This window comes from Sphaerodactylus townsendi, linkage group LG07 (assembly GCF_021028975.2).
Source record: "Sphaerodactylus townsendi isolate TG3544 linkage group LG07, MPM_Stown_v2.3, whole genome shotgun sequence".
In the NCBI taxonomy this organism is placed as follows: Eukaryota; Metazoa; Chordata; class Lepidosauria; order Squamata; family Sphaerodactylidae; genus Sphaerodactylus; species Sphaerodactylus townsendi.
In genome coordinates this window covers 19,862,621-19,883,279 of record NC_059431.1, presented here as the reverse complement: position 1 = coordinate 19,883,279, position 20,659 = coordinate 19,862,621, and the positions used below count along the sequence as shown (strand labels likewise).

General features: G+C 42.4%; 1 protein-coding gene across 1 annotated transcript in view; it reads left to right on the top strand.

Moving 5' to 3' along the window:
* Positions 1–5,488: 5,488 nt before the first annotated feature.
* Positions 5,489–20,659, top strand: part of MTMR12 (myotubularin related protein 12) — a 40,749-nt gene continuing 25,578 nt past the window's right edge. The window contains exons 1-4 of the mRNA XM_048504121.1: positions 5,489–5,730; positions 14,941–14,995; positions 16,870–17,003; positions 18,403–18,475. Of these exons, the coding sequence (XP_048360078.1) occupies positions 5,656–5,730; positions 14,941–14,995; positions 16,870–17,003; positions 18,403–18,475 (337 nt within the window). The 5' untranslated portion in view covers positions 5,489–5,655. The remainder of the gene's footprint in view (positions 5,731–14,940; positions 14,996–16,869; positions 17,004–18,402; positions 18,476–20,659) is intronic.

The following is a 20,659-nucleotide window of genomic DNA, read 5'->3' as shown; positions in this document are numbered from 1 at the left end:
TTGTTTGGCATTCATTGCACAGTGGCAACAGAAACCTCACCCACTGAGTGGGATTATTGCGTACCTGGCCATGTTTCCAGAACTTGTCAGGCTCCGTTTCTTCTCACATTTTTAAATTTTTGCTTGTTGTTCAGCTAGATTGGTTCTTGCATGACTATTAACAGCAAACACAATGTAAATACAGTGACCATGTAATATAAATAAAGTATCCCTAAATGAAGAGCTGCACAGTCCTGAAGACTTCAAGAATACATTTTCCAGAAGAGGGGGTAGTGATTTCAGCCAGTTCCTCCCCTTTATGTTGCCGTCCACTGAGCCCCCTAACATTTTGTGCTGGGGGAGGGGGTGGGATGAGTGGGCCCTCAGGAACAGCATTGGGGGGGGGGGAAGTGAGGTTCGGCAGAAATTGACAGAATTTGCTGCCTTGTGTTTCAAAAGCTTGAGCTCCCTTAAGACTTTGGATACACCAGCGATTCTCAACCTGTGGGTCACCTAAGACTTTCTGCATCAGCGTTCTCCATCTGTAAAATGGATAAATGTTAGGGTTGGGGGTCACCACAACATGAGGAACTGTATTAAAGGGTCACGGCATTAGGAAGGTTGAGTACCACTGGGATACAGGCTTACTTAAGGGAAGATTTTGCTGTCTTTCAGCTCTTGCTACATTGCACAGTTGGTTAAAGGATATATGTTAGATGTAGTGCTTCCAGCCAGTACAGAGTTGTGTGTCTTTTTGTCGCTTCGCTGTCTGCTGAAGTGCATGTGTTTTTTCTAGACCCTTGTGCATTGATGCAATGTTTCCATGCATCTCCTCAAGTTTCCTTTCATGTTCTTCATTTAGGGAGAAGGAAGGGGAGATTCGCTGGACCCAGAAAATGCAGGCCTTATTTCTCACTTGATTTGAGTGAATCAGAAAAATGAGATATGTTTCAAATATATATTGGATATGTATTAAATATATATATATATATATTACACACTGCAGTCGGGAGGGCATTGAGCTGTGACTGAGTACCCTTACCTGCTTTATCACCTTTCTTTCTTGCAAGAGGTTCCCATGTACTCTGCAGCTCTCTTCTAAGCTGTAGAGGGTAAGAGATGTGTGCTTGTCTTGTTGAAGAGCTAGCAGCTCTTCAATAGAGTGCTTCTGAAGATGCCACCTGATTTTCCTAGGGTATAGGTCCCCAGCCACAGCCACAGATGCAAGCAAAATGTTAGGAACAAGATCTACCAGACCACGACCACACAACCCAGAAAGCCCACAACAACCAGTTGAGTCCGGCCGTGAAAGCCTCGACAATACATTGGTGGCTTAGGTTTAGGTTCTGAGTATTGCTGAGATCCTGCCTTGTGTAGAAGCTTTTGGGGGGAATTGAATTGCTAACAGCTGATGTTGTTCACTGGCTAAGCCTTGCAGGTTAATTGGCTTGGGCTTTTAAAAAAAGGGGTTAGGCATTTTTAAAAAGTTAACCTTTACTGAGTCATGTACAAACACCCCTCTCTCCCCAACCCCACCCCTGGAGATGATGCTATTTTGCTACTCAGGAATAGACCTCCCATGGTTGATGGAACTAAAAGAACTGTAAGAATCTATGGAGGTAGTAAGTCGTTGCTTGTAAGTTTATAGTTATATGCCAAGCAGACTTAGGGTTTTTTTATTTTTATGTTTGCTTTGCTTGTGACTGGATTCTTGTGTTTTGTAGCGCTCTGTAAATCAATAAATTTGACTTGCAGTTAAAAACTTCTCTGGAATTACTGAGTGGAAGTAGATACTCCCCAGAATTGGACCCTGAGGGGGAAGTCTGTTCCCCCTATCCATACAACTGAGCAATGACTCACCGGGCCTGTTAAAATTTACCTCACACTAGAGGACAGTGTTTCTAGACCAGGACCAACTATGCATGATAAAACAACACAAGCATACTACTACAGTTATCCCTTCAACATCACTGGGGTTAGTGACACAGTGCCCACCACAATCTGGAAATCCACATAAAAATTTTTGGTCCTCCCTTTGTAGCAGAAAAGAAGTCTGACCTTTTTTTTTACTTTAACTTTTACTTTACTTTAAAATAAATTGTATATTTATGGTATTAAAAGACAAACTACATTGATATTATACTTACGTTTTATTAATTTCTACGTTTCTAAACTTTTTCTGTGTTATCTGCTGGCCTTTGCGTGTCTTCTGCAGCTTCCGCAAAACTCCCCCAAAACTCCCATTTAATTTCTTAAGCTGAACTGTGATGGAGAAAGTCGCAATGTGGAAGGGATAACTGTAACATCTTTAAAAGTTTAATACTATATATGTTGATTTTGGAATTCCGAGGACAGGATTGGAGTCACCTTGGAACAAGATGTTGTTTTAAGAACATGCTCAAAGCACCAGTGCATCAATAAGAGTAGCCATGGAAATCAAGCAATCATGTTTTGAGAAGACCATTATGTATTTACTTATTTTAATAGTGTACATGTCGCCTCTTTGGAGACCGGCTTGAGGTAGCTCAGGGCTAAATGAAACCATTAAAATACAGCCATTAAAAAATGGGCCAGGGCATAAAAACAGCATGATGCACATCAGACTGTTTGCAGTGTTGCAGATAAAACCAGAATCATGCTGTACAATTATACCCTTCCTTGAACCCCAGCCTCAGAATCCCTGAGACACTGAATGCGCACCTGCACTTGTGACAAGTCAGAAGAACAGTCTCATATAACTGATAAGAAGAGCTGTGATAAGCATATTATCTGGGAATACTAGAAGATGTTCCTGCATGGTGTTTTCTGTTAGAGTAAGCAATGCCTGGTGTGCAAAAAGAAGGAAGGAGACCCTGCAGGGGGCAGCAGAGGGAAACTTGTTCCATAGTGAAGCACGGATCTATACCATCTTCCGACAAGGATTATTCCTTCTCTGCCTGCAGAATGCTACCTTTGGATCTATGAGTTGCTTCTTCTCGGAAGTTCCCCGGAACACAACTCTTTCTCAGCTGTGCGTGTTGTGTGCCCACAAGTCACTTCCCACTCATGATGACCCTATGAATCAGCATCCTCCAAAACATCCTCTTGTGAACAGCCTTGCTCAGGCCTTACAAACTGAGGGCCACAGCCTCCTTTACAGAGTCGATTAAATTCAATTGATGTTGGTTACTTTCTCAGTTAGCAATGAAGTCAGGATTCTGTCTTTTCACCTATCAAATTCATTCATTCTTCAATAAAGCTTTCTACTTCACATGGTTGCTGCTGAACAGTCACTTTACTTTTTCAGGTCCCCCGAGTGCCACAGTAAACAATACATAAGGAGGAAATTATCCCCACTTCTAAGAAGGGAGTGTCCCCACGGTAGTATCAAGGTACTACAGCTGACCAAGGAACATGTAGACGGGACCAGGAGGAAGGTGGCCAGAGAGCACCCTTTCTTTTTCATAATCCATAGGCCTATCCCTTCCATGCCCTTCTAGTCCACAAGAGTCTGATGGATGACAGGCCCACAAGTCTGTGAGGATACTGTCTCCTCAACCTTTCTGGATCCTTGAATAGATAGCTGCCATGCCAGTAACGAAGTGGGTGGAGTGTCCCAGAGTTTCCAATATAAATGCCTGGAGTAAAGCTCATAAAATGAGGCATTCCAAAAGAGAGGTGCCACTCTCAGAAAGGCCCTGTCTCTCTGCTGCACCTCTCATTTCACCTCTGTAAAAGGGTACAAAAAGCGGGCTTGAGAACAGCTGCAAGACGGGACAATACCGGAGAAGGTAGACCCCCAGGTACCTTAAAACTAAGAGTGAACGCTTGGAATTGAGCGCTGTATTTTAACTCTTAACTTTGTATCTTTGTTTTCCACTTGTCTTGCTAGTGTTGTAAACCGCCCTGAGCCCTCCGGGGGAGGGCGGTATATAAATAAAAATAAATAAAAATTGTACTCAAACAAGTAGCCAGTGCAGATCTTTCAACCCAGGGATGACACAGTCCCGGTACTCAGCTTCTATCTGGTTGCTCTCTTTTGGTCCAAACTGACGTTTCCAAAGAGTTCTCTAAACCAGCCTCAAGTGGCCTGTGCCAAGTCCAAATTCCAGCAGAATTTGATTTTTCAAGTCACTGTGACACTGTATTGCTGAGGGAAAGTTTATTTCATTTACTAGCCTAAGCTGCTTTGCTAATCTTGCTTCAGGCAGCTGTTCCATTTATCTTGCTGAGTAGTTTAACAAATAAACCACTTTCAGACAGGATGGCTGTGTGCCAGGAAGCCAAGGCTAGACTCCTAATAACATTATTGCAATGCTGATATGGTGGTTAGTATTGAAAATAAGAGGAGGCTGAGCCTTCGAAGCTGTAGCCTGTAAAGAAAAGTACACGGCATGCCGCCCAGTGTGGTACTTTATGTTTTCAGCCCGAGGCCGGGCAATACCTGCCTCAGATTAAGTTTTGGAATTGTAAGTATGATTATTACTGCTATGTTGGGATGGATTATTTTGAGGTTCCTAAGGCCAGCGTGGTGTAGTGGTTAAGAGCAGGTGGATTCTAATCTGGTGAACCGGGTTTGATTCCCCACTCCTCCACCTGAGTGGCACGAGCTTATCTGGTTCACCAGATGTGTCTCCACTCTCCTACATTCTTGCTGGGTGACCTTGGGCCAGTCATAGTTCTCTCAGAACTCTCTCAGCCCCACCTACCTCACAAGGTGTCTGTTGCGGGGAGAGGAAGTTTGAGTTTCCTTACAGGATGAGGAAGAGTTTGGATTTATACCCCCCTTCCTCTCCTGTAAGGAGACTCAAAGGGGTTTACAATCTCCTTTCCCTCCCCCCGCCCCCAACACCCCGTGAGACGGGTGGGGCTGAGAGAGCTCTGAAGAGCTGTGACTAGCCCAAGATCACCCAACTGGCGTTTGTTGGAGTGCACAGGAGAGAAAGCTGGGGCATAAATCCAAACTCTTCTTCTTCTTCAAATAGTATTTTCACCACCAAATAAACCCGCAGCCCTTAAGAAATACTTTTGCATTCCTTAGTAGGGTTGGCAGCTTCCAGGTTAGTTCTGGAGAGCGTCCACTTTTACAGATGATCTCCAGCTGACAGAAATCAGTTTAAAACCAGTGTTTTTATTGAAATTCAAGCGGGGGGGGGGGGGGGGGAAGAAGCGTTTGCACTTTTAAACCAAGCGAATGAATTCCACAATCTGATTCCCTGAAGTCCTCAGAGAGAAGAAGAAATCCCACCTTTCTTACGTTGGCAGTTTCACGCACCAATCAGCAAGCCGCTTCCGAATTGGTGGTCGAAGCTGTCAATCTGAGCTCGCTTTTAAGCCTACAACCGGCTGGGCCCCTCCCCCCAACCGCCACCTCCGCTGGGACCAATCAAGGAAAGGAGCTGGAGAGCCGGGTGGGCTCCTGGCTTCGATTGCCAGCGCGCCGACCCAATGGCGGCCTGATTCGCGAAGAGGCGTTCCCCCAGAAATAGGGGAGGAAGCGCGCGAAGCCGAGAGGGAGAGCGAAGCGGGATGGGAGGAGTCAACTACGCCAGACGGAGCCCGACGGCGCATGAGGAGCCGGACGAGCGGGACTCCTCCTGGGAGGAGCTGCCGACGCCGCCCCGCTCGCCGCCGCCGCCCCTGCCCGCCGGCACCGGCTGGAGCCCGGGCACCGCCGGGACTGCCCGCAGACGGGCAATGTTAGGCGCGGGGGGCAGCGCGGCGGCGGCCAGGGGGGCCAAGCCGTCCTTCGTCTCCTATATCAGCCCTGAGGTGAGACGAGGACTCAGCCCGGGAGGGGCGCGCGGGGAAGGGCTCGAGGAGGAGGGGGCGTGAGGGTGGGGCGGGTCAGCTGTGCCCTATTTCCCCTTAGAAACTCAGGCAATGTAGGGGCGGCTATTGCCTGTAGCCCCCCCCCCCCCTAGCGTTTATTAGCATGTCTAATCAATATCGACACGATTCCCCGCCCCCCTTTTAGGCCCCTTCCGCACATGCAGAATACGGCACTTTCAATCCACATTTCAATCCGCTTTGCAGCTGGGTTTTTCTGTGCGGAACAGCAAAATCCACTTGCAAACCATTGTGAAAGTGGATTAAAAGTGCATTATTCTGCATGTGCGGAAGGGGCCTTAGCGTTTATTAGTGCTTTTAATATTGATTCCTAAAACCTATGGGAATATTGTATTGTCGAAGGCTTTTACGGCCGGAATCACTGGGGTGCTGTGTGGTTTCCGGGCTGTATGGCCAAGTTCTAGCAGCATTCTCTCGTGACATTTCGCCTGCATCTGTGGCTGGCATCTTCAGAGGATCTGATAGTAGGAAAGGAAAGCAAGTGGAAAATATATACCTGTGAGTAAAGGTATGTGTGGGACACATATGTGTGGGACACATAGGTGAGGGCAACCTATGTGAATGTTATTTTATTGCTCTTTCAGAAAAAAAACTTATTTGGTATTTTCCGCTGCATCTAATTTGGCTGACCATCCCTTTTTAAAAAATGGAATAACTTCATCTTGTCAGGTTGTTCTTCGCTTTTCTTAGCACGTTTAATTAACATTGATGTGATCCTCCCCTTTTTAGCATTTATTATCTTTTATCTTTTCCTTATTAAAGTTCTATATCGCTCCTTCCCTTTCAAGCTCTGGGCTGTTCACAACCTTTCATAAAACACATGTAATACAATAAACTCTGAAACAATACATTCAATTTAAAATCTGTACTTCCCAAACAGCTAAGATGGCGAAAATATATCATTTCCAGTGAGAGCAGGAAGATCTTAAAAAGAGGGAGAGAATGATTATATTTGTTTGTTTAGTCAGTTGTTATACTAACTAGATCCTTGAAGTGGCTTACAGAAATAGCACGTTTAATGCTGATTTCTAAGACCCATGGGAATGTTACTTTATTGCTCTTTCCGAAAAATTTCCTTGGTATATTCTGGTGGGTCTAATTTATTGTGCATTGGCTGACCATCCCTGAAGCTCTTCATCTTGTCAGCCTAAACTGCTTTTGGCTTTAAAAAAGAACGGAGAATAGATCTAATAAGCTCCCCTTTTTTGTTTATCTGGATTTCAGGAATCTGTGAAAGCAATGCTGTATAAACTCGGCAGTCGGGTATATACTTTTCAGTTTCTCAGGCGCCTTTGCAAGGGAGATAAAGGTATCATTAGGCAGCAATGATTGCAGTTAGGGATGCTTTGGAAAAAGCTGGTCTGGTCAAAGGGTAATCACAGAGGTATTTCTCGTCATTCCGGCTTTGAAAATGGAAGCTGCTGGTAGGATAAGGGAAAGATGGCAGTTACTCTGGGTTAACAGTTAACTAGGTGGTAGCAGGTTTGCAAAAACATAATGTGCAAGTTACTTTCTGCTACTAATCTGAGCACCTGACTTCCTTCATACTATGTTACCGCTTTTAATAAAAGTGGCAACCCCAATTCACTTAAAGGGAGAATGAAATGGTATGATGACATGTACCATTTTAAGCTGTTGGCTTCAGAGTTTAAAAATTATCATTTGCTTCCAGGCTGTTTCAGAGTGAAATGGAATAATGAGGCTAAACTAAGTGCTATGTGGAGTGAGGAACCTTTTCCTCTCCCTGTAGTGAAGAGTTTGCAGTTACTTAATGGTGAAAGAGTTGTCCTCTGAATATGCTCCAAAGGTCTGCTTTATAGTATAATAAAATAGGTACCATTTTGACAGGAGCAACATGTACAAATGGGTGGCTTGTATATTGTATGTGTCCCACACATACGTTTCTTGCTCTTGGTTGTTGGGGGGGAACAGGAAATAGATTCTGTCCTCAGCGCTGCAGGGTCCTCTTTGACTGTCTCCTGAATGAATGAATGAATTGCTTCCTTTTGCTTCAGTGTGAAAAGATGTGCACCATCAGTAAGAGCTACTCCTACTGATGCCCACGGCCTTTATGAATAAAGATTATTTCTATCGATGTAACTACATTCTGGATTCTGTTCTGTGATCATATTAATATATTCCAGAATTTTTAGGGGTGGGGTGTTAGGAACTGGTTCTAGTTACATAACCGGGCCTTTTCTTTTATCACAAGCATACTTAAATAAAGATGGAGGCATACCAGTTAGGTTTTGGTTAAAGGAAGGGTGGGCATTCATAACCTGCAGGAGACTGAACCTAGAATCTTAGAGTTGGAAGGGACCCCCAAGGGCTATCAAGTCCAACCCCCTGCAATGCAGAAACACACAATTAAAGCACTCCTGACAGATGGCCATCCAGCCTCTCTTTAAAAAACCCCAAAGAACTACTAGCAGTTTGTTACCTAAACTGAACCCAGAGAAGGGTAATTAGCTTCAAAAGGCTCCAGAAAGGAACAGTGTGAGACTTTGTAGTCTCTATTTCTTTATCTCAGTAGGGGTATCCCAAAATAAAATTTTGAAGAAAGGGTGTAATTATAAACACAACCTTCACTGAATAGAAGATAAAAGTATAAAGAACATACACTAAACACCTGAGATCTGATTCCGTAAGCAATCACACATACAACAGAATCCCCTTTATAAAAGGGAAGAAATTGGGAAGCTCTAGGGAAGGGACATACAACCTTAAATCTTGACCTGGAGAGGTCCGAGGGGGTACATGAAGTCGAGACCCGTGGAGCTGGCAAAGCACGGAGAAAAAGCTGGTGGAGTGCATCAGGAGTCCTCAGAAGGAAGCCAAAGGTCTGACCTGCAGATATCTGAGGAACCTTTTGCTGGTTTTGGGGGCCCTTCTTTTATGGACAGAAGTTCCCCAGAAATTGGTGGGGTTTAGCTATTCCAACTTTGAAGCTGGTCAAGATAAACAGTTTAAATCTCACTGAGTGGTTCAGAGTTCACTGATGTCAGACTTTGGCAGGAAGAAAAATGGGGGAAATACTCTTTGCACCAGAATGAAACTAGAAACCAGCATAACTAGTATGGATCTGGCCTGAAGGGCCAAGTTCAAGTATTTGCTTTCATTTTTTGGCAAGTACGCTGTGAATGAAAGTCATGGCCACTTCCTTATGTGGACAAATGTAGATACTACATATAGATCAGGGGTAGGGAACCTGCGGCTCTCCAGATGTTCAGGAACTACAATTCCCATCAGCTCTACCAGCATAGCCAATTGGCCATGCTGACAGAGGCTGATGGGAATTGTAGTTCCTGAACATCTGGAGAGCCGCAGGTTCCCTACCCCTGATATAGATGAAGTACCTTTGGTGGTTTTACTGACACTGTAAAATCTTCAAAAAATACTTGGCTTCTGAACCATGATTTGACCATTTTGAATATACAAATCAAAATAATCGTTTGAGATACAAGGTTCCATGAACACCAGATTACCATAGTTAGTACTTCTGAAGCAAAATGAAAGAATTCATTCTAAACATCTCATCTGGTCCGTGGTTAGACCAGGAATCAATACTAAGCTCCCCTTAAACAGGGCCCTAATCAATATCTTTGTGCATCTCAATACATTTACTGTCTGCCTTGAGCCAGTTTATTATTTTGAAGCATTTTACTGTATCTTAACTGTAGGGGGAGAAGGAAGCTGGCTAGCACGTCTGCTGCCTGCGTAGTCTGATGAGCAGACGGTAGTAGTTAATCCTAAAAATTATTTCTAATCTCTCCCCCGGCAGTCTTCCTGATTATGTGTTGACATCCTGGTTATTAGTGGCTTATGACCTTCACAACAAATCCGCTCTTTCTGGTGAAACTACTTATTTATGTCACTTACACTATTCCCACCCTAAAGACCTTAACTTCCCCAAACCCTGGCATTAATCAAACAGAAACATCCAGAATTACAGTTGACTATAAATACCTTGCTGAATCTATTTTCAACTCTTGTCATCTCTGGTTTGGAGATTTCTTGGATTAAGGTTTAATGCAGAAATCTGCGCTTTAATGTAATATTATACAAGCTATCAGGTTGTCCTTGGATGTCCGATGCCCTGAGAATGAACTTGGGCAAGCACTGTCCAGCGGTATGCACAGATGAGGGCTATTCTGAAGTAACAGGCACTTGGCTTTGTAAGTGTGGGGACAAATCAGTGATAAAGTTCCATTCATTAAAAGGGGACAGGGCAGGGTGTGAGAAACCAGATTTGTTTAGAATACCTCTCTGTTCTTTACTGGAGGTAATCCTGGAAATATGGAAGGCTGAAGTATGATGGGGGTTCCACAAACCTAAAGGTCATTTCTGGGTCTTATTAATTGCATCTTTCCCTCCCTCCAAGCAGTTTAGGATGATAGTGTGAATTATTGTCGGCTCTTACAACTTTATTTGCGTTATTTCACAGCATTGTTGACTTACTGAAACATACTTATCAGGATTTGAAACCATTTCAAAATGAGCATAGAATTCTAGTTAGAAGTAACCACAGCTAATCAGGGAGGAACGTTTGCTTAGCTGCATTTTAAGCACATAAGCAATTATGAAAACATTATCTTTTAGCAAACTCTTATGTCGGTCTGTTTCTCTGACTACCCTCCTCCAACTATGCTGGGTTCTGGTCAGCTTGCAAAAATGTTCCTCATAATATAAAAATATACAAATTAAAAGCGTTTAAAACCACAAATGGCATTCACAATTCAGATTTCATCCCTGCTATATAACTATTTCAGTTGATTTGTTTCTGAGTCTTTATACCCCAAGAATCTTGTTAGTCTCTATGGTGTTACTAGACTTAAATCTGTTTGTTCTACTGCAGATCAACCCTGCTACTCTCTGAAAATAGGATTGTTCTGCAAGTGATCCACAATGCTTTCTGAGGTCGTTGAGCTGTCCACCAATCTTTCGTTCCTGAATTGGTTGTAGAAATCAAAAGTGAAGAGGTGCAAAGTTCAAAAGACAGGTTTTTAAAAAAAAGTTTGATACCAAAAACGAGTCACTGGTAACTAGTACTGGTAGGCCAGTTTGATACCAAAAAGGAGTCACTGGTGACCAGTTCTGGTAGGCCAGTACTAAGTTCAGTATAGGCTGGCCGTAAGCATGCAAGCGTACGGATCCAAATTGCAAGTAGCACATCTCCACTATCAATAGTCCTTCTCTACAAGTGCAGAGGGGCACCAGATTTAATTTTTTAAAATCAAAACATCCCTTGGGGAAGCAGTCTTTTGGGAAAAGAAGTTAAGCTTGGTGAATGGAATGTATTAACCTGTATCATTTAGGGAGAAAAAGCTGGCTTTTAGCTGATCTGCAAATACAACAGCATTGTGCATTGGAGCTTTTTAAAAAGTAACATTCAGACTGCAAATAGGAAGGACCACTCAGTCCCCCAATGTCTCCCCCCCCCCGCAGGCAAAGATAATTTATGTGGAAGATTTCAAACGTACCGCTCACACTGTATCATACTTATAGTCTGAAGGCTATGAGCCAGGAATGAATTTATGTTCTACATCTAGGAACTGGCTTAGTATAATACATGGTAATAATTACTGCTTGTCTTCAAAAAAAGAATTTGGAAGGTAGTCATAGCTTGGTAGACCATCAGTGGGAACAGATCAATACTCCCATTGTATAAAAATCCCAAATTGCCCTGTGTGATGGACTTCCTGCTTTCTGTCAGAATGAATAAACCTTTGAAAAAGTGTGATCACACTTTATGTAAATATCACAGGGGAAAGCTCCTGCTTTATTGTGATCTTACCTACATCCCTGCATGCTGTTCTTATTGTTTCACAATTCTGACACTGACTCACTCTACAGATCGCAGCAGCCTGCATCCTGTTTTTCTGCAGATGCCGTATTACAAACCCAGCTTTAGTTCACAGTCCAGCATATCACTTTGAGGATTTTTTTTAATAATTTGAAGATTGCAGATTTTTGTAAAAACGAGGAAAAAAATAACTACCAGGACATAACTGGCTTTTAAGCTGCTACCTTCACAGCTTGCTAGAGCTGCCCTTCCCAATTTTTTACATTGTCCAGAATTAGGACAGCGCTAAAGTTCAGAGTCCTCACAATTGGTATGCTGCAGTATTCCAAGAGCTTCTGTAATTTTGCAGTTTAAGGAAGCAAGTGCAGCATCCACTTCAGCCTAAAGTTGTACGCTGCTGTGAATACACGGGCCTTCCCTTGCGTTTGATTCGGAAGATACAACTGGTCCAAAATGCAGCGGCTCGTCTGCTCACAGGGGGCGCCTTTCGAGACCATATTCAGCCTGTGTTGCACCGTCTGCATTGGCTCCCAGTTGAATTCCGAATCATCTTCAAGGTGTGGGTGCTGACCTTTAAGGCCTTAAACGGTCTGGGACCCTCGTACCTTCGGGACCGCATTACCCCATATGTCGCTACTCGGCCTCTGCGCTCGGCAGAGGCCAATTTGCTGGTGGTCCCCGGCCCCTCAGTGATGTGGCTGGCCTTTACGGCTCTGGCCCCAGCCTGGTGGAACACTCTCCCTCCAGCTGTCCGAACCTTCAGAATCTTGGGGAATTCCAAAGGGCCTGTAAAACTGAGTTGTTCCACCGGGCCTTTGGAGTGACCAGCCACTGAGTGTGGTGCCCCCTCTTGTACTTGCTCCTTTATATCAGGATCCCTTTATATTAAGGGGATCCGCCATTTCCCCCTCTTGGGGAGGGCTTTAAAAATGGGTCTCGTTGGATGCCTTTAATCTTATTAACCGCTGTTTTTAAAGTGATTTCGTTATTATATTTTAAAACTGATGGAGCCTGTTCAAATTATAGGTTACTTATATGTAGTTAATTTTGCTCCCTTCATTTGGTTTTATTGTGGTAGATTCTATGTTGTACACCGCCCAGAGCCCCTCGGGGATAGGGCGGTATAGAAAACTAATAAATCAGTCAATATTGTTTTATTGCAAGCAGTCTGAGAAATTACAAATAAAGGGGGCTGTGCACCTTAGCCGAAACCTTCTGGCAAATCTGTGCAAGATCTAATTTTTCCTGTTAAAATGCTAGGTGAAAGTATTGGAATAATGGATTAGTTTAAGACTTAAAAGTCTTGATCATCTGAATAGTTCATTGAATTCAGCATCCTGTTTCCCACAGTCAGACAGCCAGATGTTTCCAGGAAGCCCACATCTGGGCAGTGCCCTTTCTTTTCTCTCTGTCGCTTCAGAAACTGTTATTCATAATTCACTTAGACGCAGGACGCTTACTTATAAGAAGCTAAAGCAACTTAATAAGCGCTTCATGTGCCTGTTGATGCTGCATTTTCAGCTTTCCTGCTTGAAGGAACCAGTTGGGTATCTGGCTGTCTTAAAACTAGGCATATTTGTCACTAGGCAATTGGGAGGAAGTGAAGACAGCTGAAGAAATTGCTAATGGGAAGGCTGTTAAGGTGATTAAGAAAAAACAGGGAAGAGGATGTGTACCTTTTTTGGTCCCTGTTGGGGAGATAGTCGGGGTCTAAGGAAATTATTCTAAGAGCGAGTCTGCTGGATCAGACCAGAGTCCATCTAGTCCAGCACTCTGCTACTCGTAGTGGCCCACCAGATGCCTTTGAGAGCTCACATGCGGGATGTGAAAGCAATGGGCTGCTGCTGCTGCTCCTGAGCACCTGGTCTGCTAAGGCATTTGCAATCTCAGCTCAAGGAGGATCAAGATTGGTAGCCAGAGATCGACTTCTCCTCCATAAATCTTTAAAGCCCCTTTTAAAGCTATCCAGGTTAGTGGCCATTCTACTTTACATTGGCATCATTATGCTGATTTACTCCTGCAGTCTTTATTTGGGGCAGCAGCTCCTGCAGTCTCATTTTATGCAGTTCCTGTTTGAGCGAGCTTTGACATGGGCTTGGTTTTTACTAGTTTATCACCAGTCTTCCTCCCGATCTCACACATTCGTTGCCTAAAGAGAACTTCTCCTGTTGGCGTCAACGTTCTTCTAATTAAATACTTGTAAAACTTATACAGCAAGCCTAGATTGTGGCCTTCTCTCCTCCCAGGTTGAATGGAAACTTTGAATAAAAGGTTGCTGAACAGGATCTGGGAGTAGCTGGTTTCCTTCTAAAAAGGGGAGGAAAAAGAATATTTGTCTAAGCATTGTTAAGGAAGAAGTTGATGTAGCACATTTTTTTCTTATCCGCTAGTACATAAAAGGTCAGAAGGAGGGACTTGATGCATAAATAACCGGTGTCCCATATTACAAAAAGCAAAGAAGATAAAGCATCAAGTGTAGCCAATTATAAGAAATCGGCTACTGCTTCATGACAATTTTGAACAAGATACAATTAAGATTACTGAAGTAAATTACTTTAATAAGATCCTCTAGATGTGATTAATTATGCCTTACATAATTATATGGATTTTATGAATTTAAATTTATTGTCAGGGTTAGTGTGTATTACTATTTATTGATAAAATTATGCGATAGTTGATACTGATGTTGTAATTGGGGTTAGTATTGCTGTGTTTTCCTTTTTTGTGTTGTATTATATGCTATCTCTTCAGTATAGCCATAAAATGATACTACTACTGTTAGGAATGAACAGAACAGTGATAGCTTGTGCCATAGCATATGCATGATTCAAGGGGCTGCCTGGCTGGCATGTTTGACTAGCAGGATACTTTTGAGCCCTTAAAAGTACAGGATTACTACAAACAATGTGCCAAGGTGAGAATAGCAGCCCCCACCGGTGATTTGCCTCCTCATAATATACTGGGGGTTAACTTTTTGACTTGCACAACGTAATTTGACCACAAACTTTGCAGTAAACAAAACCATGGTTGGCAGCGAGTCTCCGAAGTCTCCATAAGATTGGCAGGATACTTGATAAGGTAGAACTTTATGCAACAATGGAAATGGCTACAACTGATGTCATGGCATGCTAATTGTAGACAAAATGAGTCATATTTCTGCAACATTTATGTCCTTGGAAATACTGTACATCATGCTATGGACAGGAATTGGCATTCTGTATTTAAAACATTTATTAACCACCTTTCTTCCATATAGGTACTCAAGGTGGGTCTTTGATAGGACTAAAATGCGTTTTTGATAGGACTAACATGTCTTTCTTTCATTTTAGGAAGTACACTTAAAAGATCCCATTGAAAAAGAAGTAAAGCCCCATTTGTTACCAGGTAATATTTATGTAATGCTTGGAACTATCTTTCATGTTCTCAAGGCCTTTCCTATGCCAGTTTAATTTTTTTAAATACAGTTTGAACTTTTTTTATTTTTAAAAATATAATTTGAACATTCACAGGATTTGTTTAATTTCCTGCAAAAGTAATCCAGCCAGTTGTGGTAGAATAGATCATGGAAGAGGAAAAACATAGATGGTCAACCAACTCACAGCCCTTTTCTGAAAGGACTGGGAGAAGACTAGGTAGCTTCGTGTTCTATCAGGAGACATTCTCAGCTTTCAGTCAGTGTAAGGAGGTTGGGATGGAAGAATAAGAAAAGCTTTGTTCAGTAGAAGTATCTTAACACAAATACCGGTCTGGGCCCACCGTGGCTTTCTGCTGGCACCCCATTTGACTGCCCAAAATGGCTGTACTGGAAATGGTGAGACCTGAGTGAGTATAGAGGCTGTAGTAAGGGGGAGAATTGGGGAAGACTGAACCAAAAAACGTACTTGATCCAACTGTCCCATTATATTCAATGCACCCTAGCAGTTTGGGATAAGATAGAAGTGGCAAGAAGAGCCCACCTTACACTTATAATGATGCTTTTCCTGGTGAAAAGTTGGGTGCTATCTTTTTGTGATTCTAGGAAGCAGCAGGTTGGGAGAGAGGGTCGGTACAAAAGGAAAACATATTTCTTCACGTTTAATAAGTGTGTATGAGGAATTGCTAGCTTATGCTAGTGAGCAGCAGTGGCGTAGTGTTTAAGACCAGGTGTATTCTAATCTGGAGGAACCGGGTTTGATTCCCCACTCTACTGCCTGAGCTGTGGGGGCTTATCTGGGGAATTCAGATTAGCCTGTGCACTCCTTGGGCTGGTCACAGTTCTTCTGAGCTCTCTTAGTCCCATTTATCTCACAGGGTGTTTGTTGTGAGGGAGGAAGGGAAAGGAGATCGTCAGCTCCTTTGAGTCTCCTTACAGGAGAGAAAGGGGGGATTATAAATCCAACTCTTCTTCTTCCAACTCTTCTAATGCACCCGCATAGCAAAATTCCTTCTTGTATATGTTCTTCCTTCTCTCAAAAGGACAGGAACAGTGTCATCGTTTGCATCTCATCACCATATTGAGAAGTTAATTTGTACTGGCTTAAAATTAAAAGGGCTGTTTTATGTTCAGGTTTCCAGGTACAGTCCGAGATCTAAAGAGTCTGCTTTTCTCTAATGTAAAGAGGGGTTCTGAGAAAAATCTGAGCAAAAGTAGAAAGAAATGGCTGTATGTAGTAGGAATTGCTTTGATTTCAGGTATCGAGAAGCATTCTTGGTATTTTCATTGGTTGGGTAGCATTAAAGATCTCCTGTAGTCTAGTAAGCAGTCCCGTGGTGCAGAGTGGTAGACTGCAGTACTACATTCAAAGCTTTGCTCACTATTTGAATTAGTTCCTGACAGAAATCAGTTTCAGGTAGCTAGCTCAAGGTTGACTCAGTCTTCCATCCTTCTGAGGTCAGTACCCAGCTTGCTTGGGGGTAAAGTGTAAATGACTGGTTTGGCAATGGCAAACCACCCCACAGACTAAGTCTGCCCCATTATGCTGTGACATCACCCATGGGTCAGTGATGATCCAGTGCTTGCACAGGGGGCTACATTTACTTTTACATATAGTCTAGTTGGGCAGAGCCAACTTAAACTTTTCTGTCGTGGTGCTTGGGCCACAGAAGATTAAGGGCGCTTTAAACCAAAGTACCCTTTAGACAGAAAATATTAGCAGAAAGTGGCAGTGTGGATGTCTTCTGTGATCAACATACTGAAGTGTAATTAATGAGAACATTTGAGATAAAGCTTTGAATTTGAGAACCTGGGGGTTTTACTACTCTAAATTCTCGTCTAACAGGTGAAGTGCTGCTTTGTGAAGCAGACATGGTTTTGAAGTGTGTACAAGATGATGGATCAAATCGTGGCGCATACGGGAAACTTATTTGCACAAATTTTAAGATCTCATTCCTTGGTTATTGTGCTTTAGAAGAGGTAAGAAATCAAAGGTTATTTTTTAATTAACCTCCCTGTGTGCGACAACCGTTTTTAATCTGTGGATAGGAAATCCCATGGTAGGATATTGGCAACAGCTGATTTATCTTGTGAGATTAAAGAATTGTGATATACTTTTATATCTACGTATGAGGATTTCTTCCAAAGGATAGTGTTGCATTTGAACCATGAAGAACAAAATTCAAGTCTGTGGACTTATTAGCATTATTACTTCTGTTTATGACTATTGAATAGGCATAAGCAATATTTAAAAGACACAGAACTTTGATTTTATTTCTGTACGATTTAAGTTTTAATTCCATAGGAAACATGGCAGAGTAAATTATTGGCATTGTAAAAATACTTGAGTCCAGAACTTTAGTGGAACACGGCAAGCCTATATGTTTAGGTACTTTGCAAAGTATTTTAAGTTCTTGTGAGTAGGAGATGGGCCTAAATGGCATGTTCTAACTCATGGAAGCCAAATATTAAAAATAAAACTAAGGTGTGATCAAGTTGTTTGAAGTATAATCCTCCTGTTAAATGTTTGAGAACACTGAACATAAAATGTTTGAGAACACTGAAGTTCAGAGCTTCAGCTATTTGAATATATCTCCTGTAAACTCCAGGTTTCTACTCTGTTGTGCGCATACAGTGTATTTCAACCTTAGTCATCTGTGTGAGATCCCTGGTAATGAACCCTGAGGCGTATACTAGAACTCGGAGTGAAGTTTAGTGCTCAGACAGGATTACCTGAAACTTTTCATTTCTGGCTTCATCAATTCAGTATTTAGATCTTTCATTTTAGAAAATAGGAATGTTTCGATGCGAAACTGGTATAGGCTGTCTAGAGCAGTGATAGCAAACCTTTTCGAGACAGAGTGCCCAAATTGGAACCCAAAATCTACTTACTTATTGCAAAGTGCCAACATGGCAATTTAACCTGAATACTGAGGTTTTAGTTTAAAAAAAAAACAGTTGGCTCCAAGGCGTGCATTACTCATGAGTAAGCTTGGTGGTAGTTGGTGGCTTTGCTTTGAAGCAATCGTGCAACTCTTCCAACGGGTGAATCACGACCCTAGGAGGGTTTACTCAGAAGCAAGCCCCATTGCCAGCAACCAAGCTTACTCCCAGGTAAAGGATCGCGCTTTAGTACTTTGCAGGAAAATCAGTGGGGTTTAACAGCACTTAACAGGGTTACCTACACTGCTTCCCCAAAACTAGGTCTTAGGTTTAATGCTAATAATCAAGCCCAGTGGCCCAGGTCAGCCTAGATAACTCTGTGTGCCACCTCTGGCACCCGTGCCATAGGTTCACCACCACTGGTCTAGAGAATAAGATTACTGTCCAAATTGCATTGATAAACGAAGTCCAGTAATGGGTATCTTTTCTCTTCCAGGAACCACAGTTTAAGAATAAAGTCATTGGGGAAAATGACATCACTCTTCAATGTGTAGACCAGCTCTATGGAAGTAAGCTGGGTAGCTTGTGACTATAGGGCAGGGGTCCCCAAACTTTTTAAACAGGGGGCCAGTTCACTGTCCCTCAGACTGTTGGAGGGCCGGACTAAAAAAAACTATGAACAAATTCCTATGCACAAATGATTGTAAAATGTTTGATTTCACCTTTCAGCCTTTCTGTCATGGTCTATTTTTAGAACAGTGACCAAAGTATGTCAAGTACAGGGTGGGCTCCAAATATTGTTGGGGAGGCTGTGGAATACCTTCCCCTGTAAAAAAAAAAAAGCAGAACTTTCCCAATGAAGCATTCCATCTAACCCAGAATCAGGTATCTTCCTGGGTTCTTTCCTCCCTAGCAGCCAGTGAGCGATTCGCCAGCCTGGCTGATGCCAATGGGAGTGAGGCGGAACAGAAAGCCTGAGAGCAACACATGGAGTAGCTGAGAGGGAAGGGCGGAGCAGGCATTGCCACATGTAAGGTTTCCAACTCTGGGTCAGAAAATTCATGGAGATTTGGGGGTGCCATCATGTAATTGCAATCAACAGCTGTTGGGGCCGGTTCTTCCTCTCCCTCAAGCCCCCACTGCATATGAATGGAGCCATCTCCGCCATGCCTGGCGGGCCGGATAAATGCCTTCAGGGGGCCACATTTGGCCCCCGGGCCGTAGTTTGGGGACCCCTGCTGTAGGGGCATCTGTTAATGTACTATTTTGTTCAATGATGCTGATCGGCAAGGCAGTCTGTTATGCAATAGGATGGAGAATTAATACTGCATTTTAACAGAGTTTGGCCATGTGGGTTGAAGTGAGTCATACATATGTTTTCCCTGTTTTCACTGAACGCTCGCTATATTGGAGCATGAAAACCCAGACACTGACTTCCAAGGCCATACACAGTTCATCTAAAATCTTCAGAAGGACCACCTATGATCTGAAATAATTTGCTACATAGAAAAGCCAAATATGGGGCATTCCTTCCCCCAAGAGCTTAGGAGGGTCACTCAGTGGACTTAGATACCATGGGTGGTCTATTCTGTACTCTGCAAAGATGTTTTAATTTGATCAAAGGCTTTCAAATTTCCTAAACCTATGTTGGAATATGTTTCCATTTAATAAAATGATCCTGCTGAGTAAGGATTATTACCTATAAAGCCTGGTTTTTATTACCTGGTTATTACCTGTAAAGCCCTCCATCCCATTGGGCTAGGTTACGTGAAGGACTGCCCATTTCCATTTAAACTGGCCTAGGTATTAAGATCATCCAGAGAAGGCTATCTCTCCATCCCATCTATACATCTGGTAGGGACCCAGGAGAAAGCTTTCTTGGTTGTAGTGGTTATACTTCAGAACGCTCTTCTGACAAAAACCCGGTATTGTCCTTCCTTGCTCTCTGTCCATCTCCAGGAGATTTTAAAAATTTCAAGCAGCTTATAACATCTAGATTTTAGCAAGAAGCAGTTTAGGTTTTATAGGTGTACTTCAGTGACTTTTTAAATAGTCTAGTATGATTTTAGTGTATTTCACTTTATTTTACTCAATTTTATTTATCTTAGTTTTGTTATTGTATTATTGTATTTTAACTCACTTTGTAAGCCACCTTGAGTATGACGATAGAAAGGTGGGATGTATAAATGTTAAATAAATGAAAGGATTGTATACATCATAATTGAGATTATGTACAAGGATTTTAGAGTGATGTACAAGGATTATGTACAAGGATTTTAGAGTGATGATGAAGAAGATTACTCTTGGAGAAGGGTGATAAAGGTCACAAGTCTGCAATGCAGACAAATAATGTTTCCACTTCCCACAGAAGTGACCGTTCGGAACTTCTCTCTTGTCACAAAATACAGACTTGGAGTATTTCTGAAGAATTTTCGGATCAGGTCCTGCCTGGCAAATTTGGTTCAGTACTTCTGTTTTATCACAAAGACTTTTCCAGCTTCAGTTAGAGTTATAGGAGTGTAACAAAACACATTCGAATGATTGGGGCCCAAACATGGCAATACAGTTTAAGTGGTTGGCTGGAGAAGTGTCCGTGATACTTTGTTACTTGAAGAGATGTTTAAAAAAATAAAAAAATTTCTTTTAGTTACATACATATACATAGCCTTTATTGGCATTACACAGTAAAACAGTTTACAACAAAAAAATAACCTTGATACAGCTCAAAATAACCATCATTTAATATACAAATT